At 42.1% G+C, this 20171-nt stretch overlaps 2 protein-coding genes and 1 long non-coding RNA gene across 11 annotated transcripts in view; 2 read left to right on the top strand and 1 right to left on the bottom strand.

The window, feature by feature from the left end:
- Nucleotides 1-1184: 1184 nt before the first annotated feature.
- LOC135258183 (major histocompatibility complex class I-related gene protein-like) overlaps nt 1185-20171 on the bottom strand; it is a 40449-nt gene continuing 21462 nt past the window's right edge. For 4 of the 9 annotated variants that reach the window (XM_064341475.1, XM_064341474.1, XM_064341473.1 and 1 more), the window contains exons 2-6: nt 18539-18784; nt 17678-17968; nt 16970-17248; nt 16662-16807; nt 15542-16278 (exon numbers count right to left, since the gene is read on the bottom strand). In XM_064341475.1, coding sequence (XP_064197545.1) covers nt 16141-16278; nt 16662-16807; nt 16970-17248; nt 17678-17968; nt 18539-18784 — 1100 coding nt within the window. In that variant the 3' untranslated portion in view covers nt 15542-16140. The other 5 variants (XM_064341478.1, XM_064341477.1, XM_064341476.1 and 2 more) reach the window with 5 other exon arrangements.
- On the top strand, nt 6247-8600 carry LOC135258187 (uncharacterized). The gene is made up of 2 exons (XR_010330899.1): nt 6247-7013; nt 7065-8600. It is a non-coding gene; the product is annotated as an uncharacterized LOC135258187 (long non-coding RNA).
- LOC135258184 (zinc-alpha-2-glycoprotein-like) overlaps nt 9125-20171 on the top strand; it is a 35632-nt gene continuing 24585 nt past the window's right edge. Inside the window, exons 1-3 of the mRNA XM_064341482.1 lie at nt 9125-9285; nt 10493-10738; nt 10876-11166. Coding sequence (XP_064197552.1) covers nt 9228-9285; nt 10493-10738; nt 10876-11166 — 595 coding nt within the window. The 5' untranslated portion in view covers nt 9125-9227. The remainder of the gene's footprint in view (nt 9286-10492; nt 10739-10875; nt 11167-20171) is intronic.

Here is a 20171-nt window from a genome sequence, read left to right as displayed (position 1 = left end):
CCAGGAAAAGGGAAAACACGCTGCCTGGAAAACGCGCTGCCTGTGGGTTCCAGGGTTAGCACGTCACATTCTACGGGTCCTCCGGCTGCAGTAATGAATATTCATTCAGTAGCAGAAACAGAGAATTGCATGAAATTGTCCTTTATTTATTCTTCAAGAAACAATTACAAAACATTAAAAGTAAACAGTAATGGTAAACGTTGAACAGAGTTGAAGTGGCGAGGAAACCCTTTTTCACTAACATCAAGAACAGCTTTTGAAGGCTGTCTTCGGAGCTCATTGATGGCAAGGCGATTTCTGACAGATAGCCTGACAGACAGTCTGCTCCAAAACTTGTGCGGCTAGCGAACGGTTCCTATTGGTGCCTGCGTAGACACATTCTAGAATGCACTCAGAACGTTTTGAAAAAGCTCCCTGTGTACAGGGTCACAATCAGTAATTTGATCACATGATCAAGCAGCGGTGAAGTCCGTTGATTGAGCACAGCCAGGATTTGTACCGCCCAAAGGATTTCTATGGAATTACCACTCAAAATGGAGGACATGCTCGCCATCTGCTGGGAACCCAGGGAATAGCATGTTCTACTGTTAAACAAAACTGGCTGGCTGGAATTTAGATACATGCAAACTGACATGTATTATATGAGGTGTCAGAGGTACTAAACTATTCTAAAGTTGATCGCAAAAAATGAGAAAATGTATACTGGTTGGCAAGTGCACAGATTTAACATTCAAGTGTTCAGACACCATGCATTTCCAACACAATACCAGTGTCACTGGTATTAGGATTTGGATTTGGTTGCATAAAGGAAAACAAGTTTATTGCCAACACTTATATTAGAGGAGAGTACTTATATATTTTGAACATTTGTCAGTTATGAAAATGATAAGGATCCCATCTATACACAAAGACAGAGAAACAAATTGTAAAACTTAAATAAAAATTATACAAATACAAATACAACCAATCATCAGCAAATATCTTCTGGCTTTACTTTTGACATTTATAGAAATACTTTAACGTGTCTTAAATGTCTTTGGTCTGGCAATAAAATTGGTTTCCCGAAGCTGTGTTTAGATCCAACCTTATTAATAAAACTTGTCAGATTAGCTGTGTTTAGAATACTCAACTTCAAACAAACATAATAATTTGAAACTCACTTTCAACAAATAAGCATGTAACTTTTAAAACAGACGGTATGGAACAGGCCAGTGTCTTAAGTGTCTGTTCTGGCATGGATCTGAAGGGGCTTTTGATGGTATCGGCTCTCTTGCAGTGTTGAAGCTGCGCCAGGAGAGGGCGCTAATTTCTACAACCTGGGAAGCCACTACAACCAGCAAGTCAGAGCGCCACTTATTCTCCTGCCTTTGATGCAGCATAGTGTACAGATCCTGCCTTCCAGTCCTGAGATCTTCAGTGCTAAATGGAGACAGCCAGGGCAGTTTGGGAAGGTGGAGGGAAAGTGAAGGCCAGGGGTGCCCTGTTCCCAACCATGGTGGGACGGGCCTGTTTTGGTCTCCATAAAAAGGATCGCAAGGCAGTACCCCAGATGCCAGAGGGGCCTCCAGTAGGTCTGTCCTTCTTCTCATTGATGTTGATTGGCCTTCCAGCTGCACGGTCTCTTTATGGTGTCGCTGCAGTCCAGTAGTACCTAATTGCACTTCACGAAGGTCATTATCTTGTGGCATCAAGACGATGAATCCACTGAGCTGGGTTTCATTCCACCTGAGCTCCATCGACACGTTCAATAACTGATAAAGCCAAGTCCTCTGTGCGCTGGTTTGGCTACAAGGGAAAGAAAGTGAACGTAACCCTTCAGAAATCAGCAAGTGGGCATCATGCTTGCCCTTCACACAAAACTCACTGGCTTAGCACCAGCCGTATCTCTGCAAATGGAATGCTTCTCTATCGCACTTTTCTTTTTGGTCAGTAAATAAATGGAAGAATCAACAAAGATGAATTCCCATCAGCCTTCTCTCCTCTTACTGCACATATAATTTATGGTCATTTTTATGGCAATTCGGACTGATATAAATGTACACAATTTTTCCAAGGTACCCCTCAATGTAAGAGACAATATAAGATGCTAGGAGTGCTCCTACAGGGACTTAATTCCATGGTGAATTTCTCCGGTTTCTCACCTGTCTGCGCCACCTGTCTCTCAGTAGCCGCATAAAAACAAAAAACAAAGGTACTAAACCAATGGCCAACACAAGTGTCATAAAAAACCAGTAGTAATCATAGTCTTGTCTAGGTGTAGCCCGTTCCCATATCGTCCCATCTGCAAAGGCAAAAAGCAGCAATATTATAGTTTGAGAGCCACACTGGCGGTTCATGCCACACTCTTTTATAGGGGTCACAATTCTGTTCACACGGCACAAATAATTTGATCTGGTTCTGCAAGTCAGCATTAATGGAAACGGGTCACAGTGAGCAGTTTTACCCCATTTGACCAGTCGTTTAAGACTTCCGAACTGGACTTCATAGCTATATGATGCCTCAGTGCTGTTAGAGATGTCCAAACTCTTTCTCAGCTGGCAGGTCCCGTCCCCGTTTGGTCTGATCCCAGAGGACAAAAGGCCGTCTTCAGTGATGATGTCATCATCCCGATAAACCTCCACCGTCGTGTCTCTGCAGTGAAATCCTGTAAATAGGCAGGTCAGAATAACCTTCCCAGGGTCCCAGGATCTCTTTGCAAATACTGCAGCCGTGGGCTCAGCTGAAATGGGGAAAAAGAGAAAAGGCAAGTTTTTTGTGCACAAGGAAAATCCTCTTTCTTGTGTATTTTAGAGTAATTATACTCTATGTAGTACCAGTGTACTTTGATGTGAGTATGTGAACACGTTAGCAGGGCTACATTTGAATGCTCAGGCAGCTTGCATTGAAATGGAAAAGGTCACAATTTAAGTGAGGTACCATCCTTTCTTTAAAAAAAGCAAGAAAAAACAAACATTTGGAAGATTAAATCTAAAACACATTTAAACTCATTTTCAGGTGTACTCCTGGGTTTCTTTTTGCTCACTGATTTTGTTACCAAACATTTTTTTTTAAATGTGCAGATGCATCTTTTTAACACTAACACTATGTGTTTAAAAAGATGCATCTCCTATGTATACGTGTTTGTATATATACACACATATATACGTACACATGTATATTACATAAACTTCCGTGAAATGAGTATTGTATTTTCAAAAAAAAAAAAAGTCACATATTTACAAGACACTATGTGATTTTGTCCCAACATGTATTTGATCCCAACATTAAGGACCTCAATTTGAATATATCTCCAAATATTGTAAAATTATGTTGTGATATTGTGATAATATATTCTACTTCACTATAATGCAGTGTGTTCCATTTCTGTAAGGGACCATGGTACTAGCCTGTCTCCTGGCTCTCCTCTGCTTCAAAAGACAAACTGTCCAACAGATGAATCACACAGGTGTGCTCTATGTAGTTATTAGTTTCCATGGTGATGTCCTGGTCCCTGTTCCACTTCCTCTTCATGGGGACAGCAGATCCTGCTGAAGCCTCCCACTGAAGCCTGCTGAGGTTGAAGGACAGGAAGTCTTCTCCATTCCATCCGTACTGAGCAAAGGTCCTCGTACGTCTTACACCAGAGTCAGGATTTCTCTCGATCTCACAGCCAAACCTCCCCTGCAGGACAGCAGCACCTGAAACACATGGATGTACACAACACTGAGACCATAAGAAATTTTACCATGATATACCATGGTACACTAAGACTGAATGTATCATTGTTCATTATGGTGCACGCTATTGTAGAACTACAGTTATGTACCATGGTACAATGGATGTACCATAGTACACTACAATAGTACTATAATATCTACCATAGTGCACTATAGTATGTGCTGGTGAAAATGAATGTACCATATATACTACGGTACACACTATGGTAGTTCCACAGGATGTACCATTGAACATTTATATACCATAGTGCTCTGTGGTACACATATGGTACTAAAATGGTATGTACCATAGTACAGTGGATGTACCATGCAGAGTGGTACATGCTATGATAGTACCACAGTGCATACCATGGTACAACTATTTTACAATGTGTTGTGATACTGTCAAAATACAATGGTACATGTAGCATAGTTGTACCATGGCACAAGTACCACAGTTCAGCAATCATAGTCCAGTACCACAGTAAAATGTATTATGGGTGGTTACCTCCATGTACTGCATGGTGGTCTCTTAGAATTTTAACCAGAGGTATGGCAGATTTTTTTAATTTATAATAATTTACAAAAAGCTAGTATTGGCGCTCCCTTACCAGACATGTTAATTCCTGTGTAATTTTTTAAGATGTCAGTTCTGCCTCTGTTCCATTGTGCCATATTACGGCGTTTGACAGACTTCCACAGAGAACGGCCTCTTCCTTCACGCATCCAATTTCTACGGGGCACGCTGTCCGTGCCATTGCTACTGTAGGAGTCGACTGCTTCGCCATCATGCCACAGGACACAAGTGAACTCATCAGTATTCACTGCAGTGTAGGTACCCAGAAGGGAGTGAGGAACTGAAAGACAGAGACACAGGGAAAGACAGATGTCACAAAGTACCAAATATGATGTTCGACCCAAATCATCCCTGATCCAGGACAGAACATTTTGACCCTATCTGGCAACTGCAAAAAAAAATATTTATTTTTTTTAAAACACAGACTTACATTTTTAAGGTTTTGGTATTACTGATGACATTACATGAAATAGTAAAAACTTTGCTCCACTTTCCATTTTGGGAAGTAAAAAATCTCTATTTCTAGGTCCTTTTGTCTAGGAGCTATTGAAATTAAAAGAATTTGTAACCTGTAATTTGTTGACGGTCCCTAACCACTTGCATTGGCTAAGCGGAAAGTAGGGAACAGTCGGGGATATAAAACGATACGAGACTGGGAGTCTGAATATGTGTCTGAATGTCTGAATATCCAAGGTTGTAAAGACCGTTGCATTGTGTCTCTAAACCCCGGGACAAAGCGGGAAAGGGTCGGCGAGACTGGGTGTCCGAATATCTGTTGAATATCCAACTTGAAACCAACTTCACCTCGGTCCAATACCGAGAAAATCCGGCTGACGACCAACCGTACGAAATGTAACTAGTGTGTTGTCAATAGAAATGTAGGCTATTTGAGTAAAAAAGTACATACGTTTTTTTATCGATGTAGTGGAGCAGAAAGTGAAAGCTGCTAATATTGTTTATACTCAGCACAAGTGCAAAGTCGCCATGTTACGGTTGCTCTCCACACCCGCAAACATAAGCGATGCCGACACCAAGGTTTCCCAATAATAACCAATACTTTTTATTATTTAGACACCATACGTAAGGACAAAATAACTATACAACATAAGATGAAAATCCCGACACGGCCTTGGTCCAACGGCGAGGAGAAAATCAAGCCCCCTCCCGAGAAGCCGACTCCAGGCTTCCTTTTATGGGCACCACCACAGGTGCTTCCAATTATCTGAAACAAAAAACACAGGCCTCCAAACGGCCAGCGCCCCCACCTGACACGGAGGGGCGTAACACCCCCCCCCCACCAGCTGGGGACACCAGTCCCCAAAACAGAAATTCAAACAAACGAATCATAAATACCAACTCCAAGCATCGACAGACCAGACTTCCCACATTGACTCCCAGCGTTGAACCTCTTCTGCCATGCCACTGCAACTTGAGGACAGAAAGAGAACGAGGGGAGACAAAGAGAGAGAAACGCCACAACTGACGGCGGCCTGTCAACAAGCCACGTGATCAACGCCTCAAGACGCATCCCTAGACTCGGCACCTCCGCGGGACAACGCATCTGCTATCACGTTATCCTTCCCACGAACATGTCGAATCTCCAGGTGATGCCCCTGCAAAAACAGGCTCCAGCGCATGAGGCGCTGGTTTTTCTTTTGCATCTGATGTAAATAAACTAACGGGTTATGGTCCGTAAACACCAGCACAGGGTGATTAACGGAGCCGACATAGACCTCGAAATGTTGCACTGCCCAGACAAGAGCTAAAGTCTCCTTCTCAATGGTGGAGTAGTGGCGTTGGTGTTTATTGAATTTACGGGAAAAGAAACAAACCGGGTGATCAATGGTCAGCTCATCCTCCTGTAACAAGACGGCACCAGCACCTACGTCGCTAGCATCAATGGCGAGCTTAAACGGCTTGTCAAAACAAGGGGCTGACAAAACGGGAGCATTACATAAAAGGGCTTTGATTTTCAAAAGCGATCTGACAAGCGAGGGACCAATGAAACGGGACCTTACCCCCGAGGAGGTCAGTCAAGGGGGCGACTACAGCAGAGAAATTTGGGCAAAACCCACGATAATAACCAGTCATTCCCAAAAATCTCATCACTTCCTTCTTACTAGTTGGAGCAGGAAAACGGTCAATAGCCTCGACTTTGGCGCGCACGGGCCGGACCTCACCACGGCCAACCACCTTGCCCAGGTATGTGACCGTGGCTTGTCCAAACTCACATTTAGCCAGGTTAACAGTAAGGTTTGCATCTACTAGACGAGCAAACAAGGCTCTGATCCGCGCCAGATGTTGAGGCCAAGTGTCACTGAACACAATGACATCATCTAGATACGCAGCGCACCCCTCGAGACCAGACAGCACGCAGTTCATTAACCGCTGAACAGTTGCGGGGGTGTTACGCATACCAAAAGCCATGACGGAATAAGAGTATAAACCCTGTGGGGTTACAAACGCAGAAATCTCTTTCGCTCTCTGCGTCAACGGGACTTGCCAGTAACCCTTGAGGAGGTCAAATTTACTGACAAATTGTGCCGAACCAACCTGGTCTATGCAGTCCTCCATTCTCGGGAGAGGGTAGCAGTCCGCTTTTGTTACAGCATTAACTTTCCGATAATCTGTACAAAACCTATACGAGCCATCCGGCTTCCCAATTAGCAAGCATGGGCTAGACCAGCTAGAAAAACTGGGCTGCGCAATGTTATTTTCAAGCATATACTTCAATTCTTTAAGTAGATGTTCATTTTTTCCTGGAGATACACGGTAAAAATGCTGCTTAATAGGCCTTGCTTCACCCACATCAATATCATGCTCCACAAGCGTAGTTCGAGAAGGAATATCCGGAAAGAGAGATAGATGAGACTTAATCAAACAGACAAGGTCAGACTGTTTGGAACTGGTCAAATGCGAAAACTGTGTTTCAAGGTTCCCAAGGAACTGGGAATTATTTAACCTACCCCTAAATACCTCCTCAGCTGGCACTACTTCATCTTCCCCTGCGTCTACCACCCACGGAGGCTGAGAAGGGAGGTCAGCCGTGGAGCTGGCAAATGCAGGAGGATCAGAGGGGTTCAGCACCGAGGACAAGGCTACAGGCTTAACAGGGACAGATAAGGAAGCCTCAGCATTCGGCCCGGCTGACAACGGCTCGGAAGGGCGAGCATAATACGGCTTCAGCATGTTAATATGGCACAGTTGAACATGCTTTTTCCTATCCGGAGTGTTAATCAAATAGTTTAGGTCTGAAACCTTCTGCTCCACAACGTAAGGTCCACTAAACCTAGCCTGTAAGGCTGAACCAAGAATGGGCAGCAATGCCAAGACTTTATCTCCAGGATCAAAGTGGCGGACTTTAGCCTTCTGATCGAACCAACCCTTCATTCTCTTCTGTGAGCTTTCTAGGTTTTTCTTAGCCAATGCACACGCCCTATACAACCGAAGGCGAAAATCATTCACGTAGCTCAAAAGGTTAGCCGGAGGCGTTTCTGGAAGCCACTGATCTCTAATCAGCCCAAGGGGGCCTCTAACTTGGTGTCCAAACACCAATTCAGTAGGACTAAAACCTGTGCTTTCCTGGGACACCTCACGGGCAGCCATAAGCAACCAGGGGAGTCCCTCCTCCCAATCTTTCTCCAGCTCATGGCAGTACGCACGTAGCATAGACTTCAAGGTTTGATGGAAGCGTTCGAGGGCGCCCTGGCTTTCCGCGTGATAGGCACTAGATACGTTGTGCTTTATTCTGAGCTGCCGAAGAACTTGGGCGAAAACACGGGACATAAAATTGGTTCCCTGGTCTGTCTGAACCACTTTGGGAATGCCAAAAACTGTTATAAACTTGGTCAGAGTTTTCAAAACGGCTTTAGCCGTAATCGTACGCAACGGCACAGCCTCCGGATAGTGTGTAGCTTGGCACATCATAGTGAGCAAATACGTGTTTCCAGCTTTGGACCGAGGAAGCGGGCCAACACAATCAACAATAAGATGTTCGAACGGTTCACCAATTACGGGGATCGGAAACAACGGCGCAGGTGGAATGATTTTATTAGGTTTACCAGTGAGCTGGCAAACATGACAAGTTTTACAATACTGCACTACATCCGTTTTCAATCCCACCCAGAAAAACTGGCGAAGAACACGATCGTATGTTTTATTTACTCCTAAATGTCCAGCTATACCATCATGGGAGACACTCAAAATCTGCTGCCTGTAAGGCGAGGGAATAACTACCTGATATCCTAATTCTACAGTGACGAAGTACATGTAGGCTACATAGTTACCACCACCACTGTAGTCTACCCAAACTGAAAGCAAAACTAAAATAGATCAGATGTAAATGTCGATTCGAACCTGACATAGTAGATCAAACAATCTCAAAAACGAATTAAATGTAACGAATGCCAAACCAATACACATTGTGTTTTAACTAAGAAAAATAAAAATAAAATAGTCGAAATTTTACTTATTTCGAAAGGCAAAGATGAAAGCGTCAATACGTACCTGACACCGTGCGCCAAGCAATGTCCAAAAACAGTAAAAAGCTATAAATGCGAAACATTTTACAAAACAACTTAAAAAAAACTATATCCATCCTGGTCCATTAGTTATCAATGAATAGCCTTGTGAAATCTTTACACCACGCTGTTGCAGCGAGAGTAGCAGGAGCTGGTTAGAGGACAGGACGGCTGGCTGTTGTGCACACATGGGCGTCGATGGGCGTGGTTTGCAAGCATGCACTCTGTCTCTGTATTGGCGGATAACCACAACGAAGGCGTGGTCAGAAAGTTTAGAAAGTGTGTCTTCCCACTGATTCCACCTATATATACCTCGGCGGCCGGTCTCATTATTACTGCTTGATTTGCTGAAACAACGTGTAACGAGAGATTTCCCAAAGGCTGTTGGCAACAAATAGACCAGAGTGGATATAGTTTTTGAGGTTGTGTTGTAAAATGTTTAGTATTTATGGAATTTTATTGTTTTCGGACATTGTTTGGCGCACTATATCGGGTAGGTAGCCTACGCTTTCATCTACCTTGTTGAGTTTGGCTTCCAGGTAGACCGGTTGGATATATGCTTGCGATATCTGCTTTGTTATGTGTCATATTGCGTTGTTATTTAATTATTTCATGCTTAAATTTGTAAAACGTGTGTGTGTTGTTTGTACCTACCCGTCGTCATCCTTGTCGTAATATTTTCTGAACTTACGATAGCTTATGTATCTGTATTTATGTGATGTATTGGGGTTACTTTTGTCAGTAAATGGCCGGTACACGCCCCCGTTTGACGTTTCAGTTTATTAGGGGCGGGCGCCTGGGACATGCGCACGTTAACTGAGATGCGCCGTCCAGGAAAAAACCACGTTCCTGATTATTACTGCGTTGTGATTCCGTCTGTTGTTTAGCAAGTTAACTTCAGTAAACGCTATGCCACTATATTCTTGTTGTCCGTGCCTTAAGAGTTTTACAACGTTTAGCCGATTTAACAACAACAAAAACGATTTTCCTTAAAGATATAAACCGTTTTATAAGTTATAAGTATACCTTTTAAGGCTAATTTTCCTTCATTCTTCCGTAAGCTAAAGGCCACTGCCAGGGACATCCGTTCCCCCTTTTTTCGGAATTATCGTTTGTTTCAACCAATCACACACGCTTGGGTGGAGTAACAGGTTTTTTTAATGTGTCCTATGGACATCATACAAATACATGTGTGTATAATGTCATCCAGTTAATAGGCCTAAGGAGCCCTAGTAAATTAACATATAAAGTGGAGCGTGTTAACGCTTCTCCAAGTCAGGTATTCTGACAGCGCACTAGGGTTGCCGCATTTTCACTGGGCCGAAACAGGCATTTTTCCCTATGTGGTTCAATGTGTTTTATGTAGCATTCAAAAACATCATCAGTAATGCCAAAACTAAACAAAAAATAAATCTCATAATATAGCCTATCATTCTCGATAGTTCGCACAGATCTTGATTCACCACTGTGAGCAGGCGGAATATTACTGGCTGCAACTAGAGGCAGCAGCAGCATTGTATAATACTAAAATATAAATCATTGTGTCTACTTGCGTGCGTGTGTATTTATTTATTTATTTCGTTTGTTTTTTCGGCTGCCAGATGGGGTCAAAACGTTGTTTCCTGGCTTAGGGACAGTTTGGGCTGAACATCATATTTGGTACCTTGTGACATCTCTCTTTCCCTGTGTCTGTCTTTCAGTTCCTCACTCCCTTCTGGGTACCTACACTGCAGTGAATTCTGATGAGTTCACTTGTGTCCTGTGGCTTGATGGTGAAGCAGTCGATTCCTACAGTAGCAATGGCACGGACAGTGTGCCCCATAGAAACTGGATGCGTGAAGGACCAGGCCGTTCTCTGTGGAAGTCTGTCAAACGCCTTAATATGGAGCATTGGAACAGAGGCAGAACTGACATCTTAAAAAATTACACAGGACTTAACATGTCTGGTGAGTGAGGGCCTTTATATTTCAGCTTTTTAAAAATGTTTTTTTTCCTCTGCTGTACCTCTGTTTAAAGGTCCAAGTAAAGGCCATGCAGTACATGCAGGCATAATCACTGCATCATGTACATCCATGTGTTCCAGGTGCTGCCGTCCTGCAGGGGAGGTTTGGCTGTGAGATCGAGCGAAACCCTGACTCTGGTGTAAGACTTATGAGGGCCTTTGCTCAGTACGGATGGAATGGAGAAGACTTCCTGTCCTTGAACCTCAGCAGGCTTCAGTGGGAGGCTTCAGCAGGATCTGCTGTCCCCATGAAGAGGAAGTGGAACAGGGACGAGGACATCACCACGGAAACTAAGAACTACATAGATTACATCTGTGTGCATCACCTGGAGAGAAGTTTGTCCTTTGAAGCAGAGGAGAGCCAGGAGACAGGTTAGTACCATGGTCCCATACAGAAATGGAACACACTGCAGTATAGTGGGAAAATGGAATATATTATCAAGTTATCAGAACATGCCAGTATTTTGGGAACTATTCAAATTTGCTCCTGTCATTGCGATATGTGTGTGCGTGTATGAATTTTCCTAAAAAACAAAAAGGCACATAATTCCAGTATATAGCAGTATGTTTAATTTCCCTAAGGGGTTCACACATCTTATAATGTAAAAAAAGGTGCAAAGAATTTATTGAAGAAAGGATGGTACCTTACTTAAAATGTGATCTTATATGTCAATGGGGATTTACTCAGGAAAACAACATTTTCAGAACAGACACACAGTAAAATAATGTGCATTTTCCCTCTTCCAATTCCAATGCAAGCTGCCTGAACATTTATGCCTGAATACAGACCTGACAGCCTTTACACATTTTCACATCCAAAGTACACTGGTACGCCTCATTACTTGAACATACACAAGAGGCCTTCCCTTGTGTACAAAAAACTTGCCTTTTCTCTTTTTTCCCCATTTTAGCTGAGCCCACAGCTGCAGTATTCGCTAAGAGATCCCTGAATCCTGGGAAGGTTATTCTGACCTGCCTAGTTTCAGGATTTCACTGCAGTAACACAACGGTGGAGGTTTATCGGGATGATGACATCATCACTGAAGAAGATGGCCTTTTGTCCTCTGGGATCAGACCAAACGGGGATGGGACCTGCCAGCTGAGAAAGAGTTTGGACATCTCTAACGGCACTGAGGCATCGTATAGCTGTGAAGTCCTGTTCAGAAGTCTTGAACAACTGGTCAAATGGGGTAAAACTGCTCACTGTGACCCATTTCCATTAATGCTGACTCGCAGAACCTGATAAAATTATTTTTGCTGTAGGAACAAAATCGTGACCCCTATAAAAGAGTGTGGCATGAACCATCAGTGTGGCTGTCAAACTATAATATTGCTGCTTTTTTGCCTTTGCAGATGGGAAGATATGGGACCAGGCTGAACCAAAACAAGACAATGACCCTGGACATTACTACTGGTTCCTTTTGGCAGCACTTGCGTTGGTCATTGGTTTATCACCTGTGTTTTTAAATTTCATGCTGACACTGAGATGCAGATTGCACACACAGGTGAGAAACAGCAGAGATTCACCATGGAATTATGTCCCTAAAGGAGCACTCCTAGCATCTTATCTTGTCTCTTACATTGAAAGATACCTTGGAATAACTGTATACATTTATATCAGTCCTGATTATTATAAATGATATGTGCAGTAAGAGGAGAGGAGGCTGATGGGATGTCAAGATTGCAAATTCTTTCATTTATTTACTGACGAAAAAGACAAGTGAGGGAAAAAAAATTCTGAAAACACAATTTCTCAGTGCAATATAGAAGGTCTCATTTGCAAAGATACCGGTGGTACTAAACAAGTTATTTTTTGTGATGGGTAAGCATAAATGCCCACTTGTTGATTTCTGAAGGGCTACGTTCACTTTCTTTCCCTGTGTCAAACACAGGAGGACAAACAACTCTTTGACTCTACGGTCGCAATGAGCTCTCAGGTTGCAGACACTAGCGCCCTCTCTTGGCTCAGCTTTAACACTGCCAGCGACCCAGTACCATGAAACACCCCTTTCAGCTTCAACCCAGACCGAAGACACCCAAGACACTGGCCTGTTCCTGTCACCTGATGTCCTTAGTTTTGAAGTTGAAAGTATTTCTAAAATGTGTAATTTATTTGAAATTTTAAAGTATTTATAAAATGTATTGTTTTATTGTAATGTTTATACACATAATGTTTAGGTTTTAGGTTTAATCACAGGCAACCAATGGAAGACAGAGTTTTAAAGTATTTTTAAAAATGTTAATTTATATTATAATAATCCGTCAGTTAGCATTTAGCATTAACATTAAGCATTAGGTTTCGAGAGACAGAAAATATTTTTAGATAGTTGGTTATGTTTGTGTTTGTATCATTTTTATTGCAGTGTTTTTATTTTTTGGTAAATTTTTTAAAAAAGTGTAACCCTTTGTTTCACAGTTTTTGTGTGAAGATGGAATCTTTATCATTTTCATACCTGACAAATGTTTGCAATATAAGTACTGTTTTATAATCAAAGTGTTCAAGATAAACTTGTTTTCCTATGTGACAAATCCAAATCCTTGCTCTAGTGCCACTGGTATTGTGTTAGAAATGTATGCTGCCTGAACACTTGAATGTTTAATCTGTACACTTGCCAGCCAGTACACGTTTCCCTGTTCTTCGCGATCAACTTTAGAATAGTTTTTGCAGCCCAGACCCATTGCATCTCAGGTTCTCATACAATTTTCGGTTTTCGTGTGTTTAAATTCCAGTAGGCCATTTTTTGATTTCACAGGAAATAAATACATCAGTGGAACATGCTAGTCTCAAGGTGGCCAGCAGATGGCGAGCATGTCCTTCTTTCTGAGTAGCAATTCCACAGAACTTCTGTGAGCCGTATAAATCCTGTCGGTGCTCGATCCGTATCTGCACACTTGACCACTGCTGCTGGATCAGACGATAAAATTGTTTACTGATTGTACGTGACAAAGAACTGGGCAAATGGAGTAAAGGCAACCTCTTAGGGTTATTGTGATCAAAACTATTCAAAATACAGAGAAGCCTTTTCAAATGCACATTTCCATCTTACTTGCTTACTTGCTGGTCTTTAAATGTGCTATTCCAGTGGACAAAGATGTGTTATTTTATACTCAATGCCTTGCCACCATGTTGCCTTTAGTACCCATATTATCACTTTGTGCTGCAAGTGTGAATCAATCTCATCTTATTATAAACTAGTGAAAATCATGGGTTACTTGAATAAACATTGAAATAAAATGTGACACTGTATGTCTCCTTTTTCCTAAGCTGCTGGAGTTTAATAAACTTGATTGTTTTGTCCTTCTTGAAAACTATTCTCTGACTAGAAATCTGAATATTCATAATTCCTTCTTAGTGCAATGTAGCTTATTCTGATTTTTTTTCTGAAAAAAATCCACATTGTAATATAACATTTCTCAAACTAATTTATTGTTATCACAGGAGAGGGTGAGACTATGGAAATGAGCAAGATCAGAAACGGACTGTAAAGCAAATCAAGGGAGCGGTACTCTGTGGGAAACTGCATGCAGTGAATGTCATTAATGTAAAAAACTGGGGGTGGGACTCCATGGTGTCACTCAGCACAGACCCAGGGCCTTTACAATCACGGACAGTGGTCAACGACTCACGCAAGTGTTCACGAAAAATGCAGATTGGAAATTAAGTATTTTGAGTTTTGCCTTCTTCCTCTTCTTCATCTTCTTGTTCTTCTTCACAGCTGCTAAGCCAATTTAAACAGAAATTTGCCCAAATCTTTAGCTGGATGGAAGCTCACAATCTAAAGCTGAACATGACAAACACACTCAGACATCCCTGCTATGTCTTTCTCCCCCATGTGACCTCACTCTTCCTGGGTGACACCACCACGTTGGCTTCCCCTAGCACCAAGAACCTTGGCCTGCTGCTAGATGGCAAACTTGGCAACACTGCAAACGACTGCAGAGAGCCTGGCACACAGCTTCTTCCTCTACAACATCAGGAGACTCCGCCCATTTCTCGCCACCGACTCACCTGAGCTTCTGGGTCAGGTTCTGGTCCTCTCCCACCTGGACCAGAGCCTGAACACTCTCCTGAACACACTGTGACTGGCCTCCCTGCTTCTACCATCAGACCTCTACAGACGACCGGTGAACTGCTGCTCACCTGGGGTGCATTCCATTACTCTTCACTCCTCACCTCCGCTCCTCCACGCCCCCCAACTACCACACATCTCCTACCCTGAAGACACTTACGGTAATAGCTCTACGTGTCTAAATCTCACAAACAGAAACCCTTTGATGGGTAACAGCCTTCAGGTCTGGCGTTCAAGGTGACCAGACCTAGAACACTCATAAGGCCTCCTTCTCATGATAAAACAATTTCCTGTCTCTTAAGAAAAAAAAGAGTAAACCTTAGCACCCATTTATGGTTTATAAAAAGAACAAGACATAAATATAAATTCTCGCTCACAGAAGTCAGTGAAAGTGTTCAACATTTGTTGGTGTACATACAGAATAATGAAGAGTTAATGGCCAAATTGATTTCATAAGTAGAACAAGGACCTATAAGATGTAGCCAAAGACCTAAAACTCAGTGTGTTACCACGCTTGGTCAACATGGGTCTCAGCATGTAAATGCTATTAAAGCTTCTCTTTACAGCTTGAGAATGAATATAAGGACATATGATAGCAACATACTTAACCAAACTCTCAAGGATGAACAATGTTGGTGTCTCAGATCAACACAATGACATTTGAACTTACACGAGGGCACCTTATATTCAATCATTTTTATTTTAACATACAAAATACAAAATATAAAACCGTGACATTCAAAGCTGACAAAGAGTAAAAAAAAATAAAAAGCATTTATCAATTTATTATAATCTGGAATTTATTTTGAAGAAATATGACTGTGTCATCGGCCAGCCGACTAACTGTAATTAGACTTCAGTGAGGGAACAGAGGGCTGCACTGCACTGCCTCGGTTACACTCTTAGGGGAGAACCCTGGGGTATTTTAGTTATGGTACCCTCTCTAAGAGCCACTTTACATTACATTTATTTAGCAGATGCTTTTATCCAAAGCGACGTACAAGAGTGCATATGATGGTCATTGCAACAGCTACAGAACACAGGTTCGATAAGTACAATCCTCATTTCGTACACTTATTTATAGCCAATGGCACAGTTCAGTTCACAAAGTGAACATTATTCTGACCTAACGTAAGTCGAAATAGGAGGAAGAACATTACATTACAGCCATTTCAGCAGACGCTCTGATCCAGAGCAACCTGCACAACTATTTACACAATTGTTTACACAGCATTTACATTGCATCATTTATACAGTAGGATTGCTAAATTTACAGTCAATTCAAAAGGTCCGCTGCATGTGTTGGATGGCTGGTGTTGATTTTCTCCCTTGAATCCTGATGAAGTTGCTGATCTGGGTTCCTCTGGTGCATCAAAAAATTGGTCTGGTCCATTTGTTTTTCTCTTTGCAGAGCCTACAATGTAAAGAAAGTGAACATAACCCTTTAGGAATCAGCATGTGGGCATTTATGCTTAACCATCACAAAAAAACTAGTTTAGTACCAGCAGTATCTTTGCAAATGGGGTCTTCTATATAGCACTGATAAATTGTGTTTTCAGAATTTTTTTTTTTTCTTGTCTTTTCAGTCAGTAAATAAATGAAAGAATGTTGAATTCCCATCAGCCTCCTCTCCTCTTACTGCACATATCATTTATGGTCATTTTTATGGTAATTAGAACTGATATAAATGTACACAATTATTACATGGTACTCCTCAATGTAAGAGACAAGATAAGATGCTAGGATATATATATATATAGGGACATAATTCCATTGTGAATTTCTCCGGTTTCTTACCTGTGTGCGCAATCTGCGCCTCAGGATCCGAATGAGAAACACAAGTGATAAAGCAACGACCAACACCAGTGGCACCATAAGAAACCAGTAGTGACGTCTCATGTTGTGGTCTTGTTTTTGTTCAGCCCGGTCCCATATCTTCCCATCTGCAAAGGCAAAAAGCAGCAATATTATAGTTTGACAGCCACACTGGCGGTTCATGCCACACTCTTTTATAGGGGTCACCATTTTGTTCCCACAGCACTAATAATTTGATCTGGTTCTGCGAGTCAGCATTAATGGAAATGGGTCACAGTGAGCAGTTTTACCCCATTTGACCAGTCGTTTAAGACTTCCGAACTGGACTTCACAGCTATACGATGCCTCAGTGCCGTTAGAGATGTCCAAACTCTTTCTCAGCTGGCAGGTCCCATCCCCGTTTGGTCTGATCCCAGAGGACAAAAGGCCGTCTTCTTCAGTGATGATGGCATCATCCTGATAAACCTCCACCGTCGTGTTACTGCAGTGAAATCCTGAAACTAGGCAGGTCAGAATAATCTTCCCAGGGTTCAGGGATCTCTTAGCGAATACTGCAGCTGTGGGCTGAGCTGAAATGGGGAAAAAGGAAAAGGCAATGTTTAAGTGTGTGGGTATGTTTTGAAAGTGTTGGTTTCCTGAGTAAAACCTCTAGACATAATGTCACATTTTAAATGAGGTACCATCCTTTCTTTTTAAAAAGCAAGGAAAAAAAACATTATTTGGAAGCTTAAGTGTAAAATACATAGGGGATGGGGATGCATCTTTTTTAACACTAAGAAATGGAAATGGTTTACAAAATAAAATAATGACCATCCGTATAGGGTTCACAAACTTTCAAGTAGCACTATAGTGTTTGTGTGTGAATATATAGCAATGAAAGCAGCAATAATTTTAATAGTTCCCCATATATTGTGAAATTCTGACATCTTGTCACATATATTACATTGTTTCCAATATACTGCAGTGTGCTCCATTTTCTTTGGGATCTTGGTACTTACGGGTCTCCTTGCTCTCCTCTGCTTCAAAAGACAAACTGTCCTTCAGATGCATCACACAGGTGTCCTCCATGTAGTTCTTAGTTTCCTTCATGATGCCCTGGTCCCTGTTCCACATCCTCTCAATGGGGACAGCAGATCCTGTTGAAGCCTCCCACTGAAGCCTGCTGAGGCTGAAGGACAGGAAGTCTTCTCCATTCCATCCGTACTGAGCAAAGGCCCTCGTAGGTCTTACACCAGAGTCAGGGTTTCTCTCGATCTCACAGCCAAACCTCCCCTGCAGGACAGCAGCACCTGAAACACATGGATGTACACAACGCTGAGATCATAAGAAATTTTACCATGATATACCACGGTACACTAATATTTAATATATCATAGTGCATTATGGTGCACGCTATGGTAGTACTAGTTATGTACCATAGTACACTACAGTAGTACCATAATATGTACCATAGTGCACTATAGTACGTACTGGTGAAAATGAATGTCCCATAATATACTACGGTACACACTATGGAAGTTCCACAGGATGTACCATTGAACGTTTATGTACCATAGTGCACTGTAGTACACATATGGTAGTAAAATGCTATGTACCATAGTACAATGGATGTACCATTCAGAGGTACATACCATGGTACAACTATTATACAACGTGCCGTGATACTGTCAAAATACAATGGTACATGTAGCATAGTTGTACCATGGCACAAGTACCACAGTACAGCACCATAATAAAATGTATTATGGGTGGTTACCTCCATGTACTGCATGGTGGTCTCTTGGAACTTTAAACAGAGGTATGGCAGATTGTTTTTTAAATAATAATTTACAAATAGCTAGTATTTGGCACGCCCTTACCAGACATGTTAAGTCCTATGTCATTTTTTAAGATGTCAGTTCTGCCTCTGTCCCATTGCACCATACTAAGGCGTTTGACAGACTTCCACAGATAACGGCCTCTTCCTTCACGCATCCAGTTTCTACAGGGCACGCTGTCCATGCCATTGCTACTGTAGGAGTCGACTGCTTCCCCATCGAGCCACAGGACACAAGTGAACTCATCAGAATTCACTGCAGTGTAGGTACCCAGAAGGGAGTGACTAACTGGAAGACAGAGACACAAGGAAAGACAGATGTCACAAAGTACCAAATATGATGTTCGACCCAAAGCATCCCTGATCCAGGACAGAACATTTTGACCCTCTGGCAACTGCAAAAAAAAAAATATATATATATTTTTTTTAAAACACAGACTTACATTTTTAAGGTTTTGGTATTACTGATGACATTACATGAAATAGTAAAAACTTTGCCCCGCTTTCCTTTTTGGGAAGTAAAAAATTTCTGGTTTTTTGGCCCAGTAAAAATTTGGGAACCCCCGTGTGCTGGTCAACATAACTGCCTTGGAGAAGTGTTACATCTGAGGAAATCATCCAGTTACTACTGCGCCCCCTAGACACCACACTGACATATTTTAGTGATTTGGGGTGTGTAGGTCATGTGACCAAAAAACTATTGAATTTCCAAACTTTGAAAAATTCATATAAAATAGCATGAAAAGAAAATGGACAAAGCAAAGGCTGTGCAACCTATGTCTATTGTTTGTGAACAATTGAAAAGTGGTTTGAAGTATCCAGGTCCTTTTGTCTAGGAGCTATTGAAATTGAAAGAATTTGTAACCTTGTTGACGGTCCCTAACCACTTGCATTGGCTAAGCGGAAAGTAGGGAACAGTCGGGGATATAAAACGATACATTACATTACAGGCATTTGGCAGACGCTCTTATCCAGAGCGACGTACAACAGTGTATAACCATAACCAGGAACAAGTATGACGAAACCCCTAGAGAGAAGTACCGGTCCAAGTACAGGGAACAACTGCATAGTTCAACTTGGACCCTGATGGTTAAACTGATTAACACTAACAACGAGAACGGCAACAACGCAATCTATGGAAAAATAAAAATAAATAAAAATACAAGTAGTCGTTAAGACAGGCGCATCAACTAAGTCACCTATGAAACAGCTGCCTAGTTACAACCCTAAGTTTAGTCATTTACAGGGGGGAAGGGAGGGATAGGGAGAGGTGCAGCCTGAAGAGGTGGGTCTTCAGTCGTCGTTTGAAATGGGTCATAGTCTCAGCTGTTCTGACCTCCACAGGGAGGTCATTCCACCATCGATACGAGACTGGGAGTCCGGGGGTCTGAATATCTGTCTGAATGTCTGAACATCCAAGGTTGTAAAGACCGTTGCATTGTGTCTCTAAACCCCGGGACAAAGCGGGAAAGGGTCGGCGAGACTGGGTGTCCGAATATGTTGAATATCCAACTTGAAACCAACTTCACCTCGGTCCAATACCGAGAAAAACCGGCTGACGACCAACCGTACGAAATGTAACTAGTGTGTTGTCAATAGAAATGTAGACTGAGACTTTTTTTTTTAATCGATGTAGTGGAGTAGAAAGTGAAAGCTGCTAATATTGTTTATACTCA

Source organism: Anguilla rostrata, chromosome 6 (genome assembly GCF_018555375.3).
Source record: "Anguilla rostrata isolate EN2019 chromosome 6, ASM1855537v3, whole genome shotgun sequence".
Lineage (NCBI taxonomy): Eukaryota > Metazoa > Chordata > Actinopteri > Anguilliformes > Anguillidae > Anguilla > Anguilla rostrata.
This window is presented reverse-complemented; position numbering and strand designations above follow the sequence as displayed.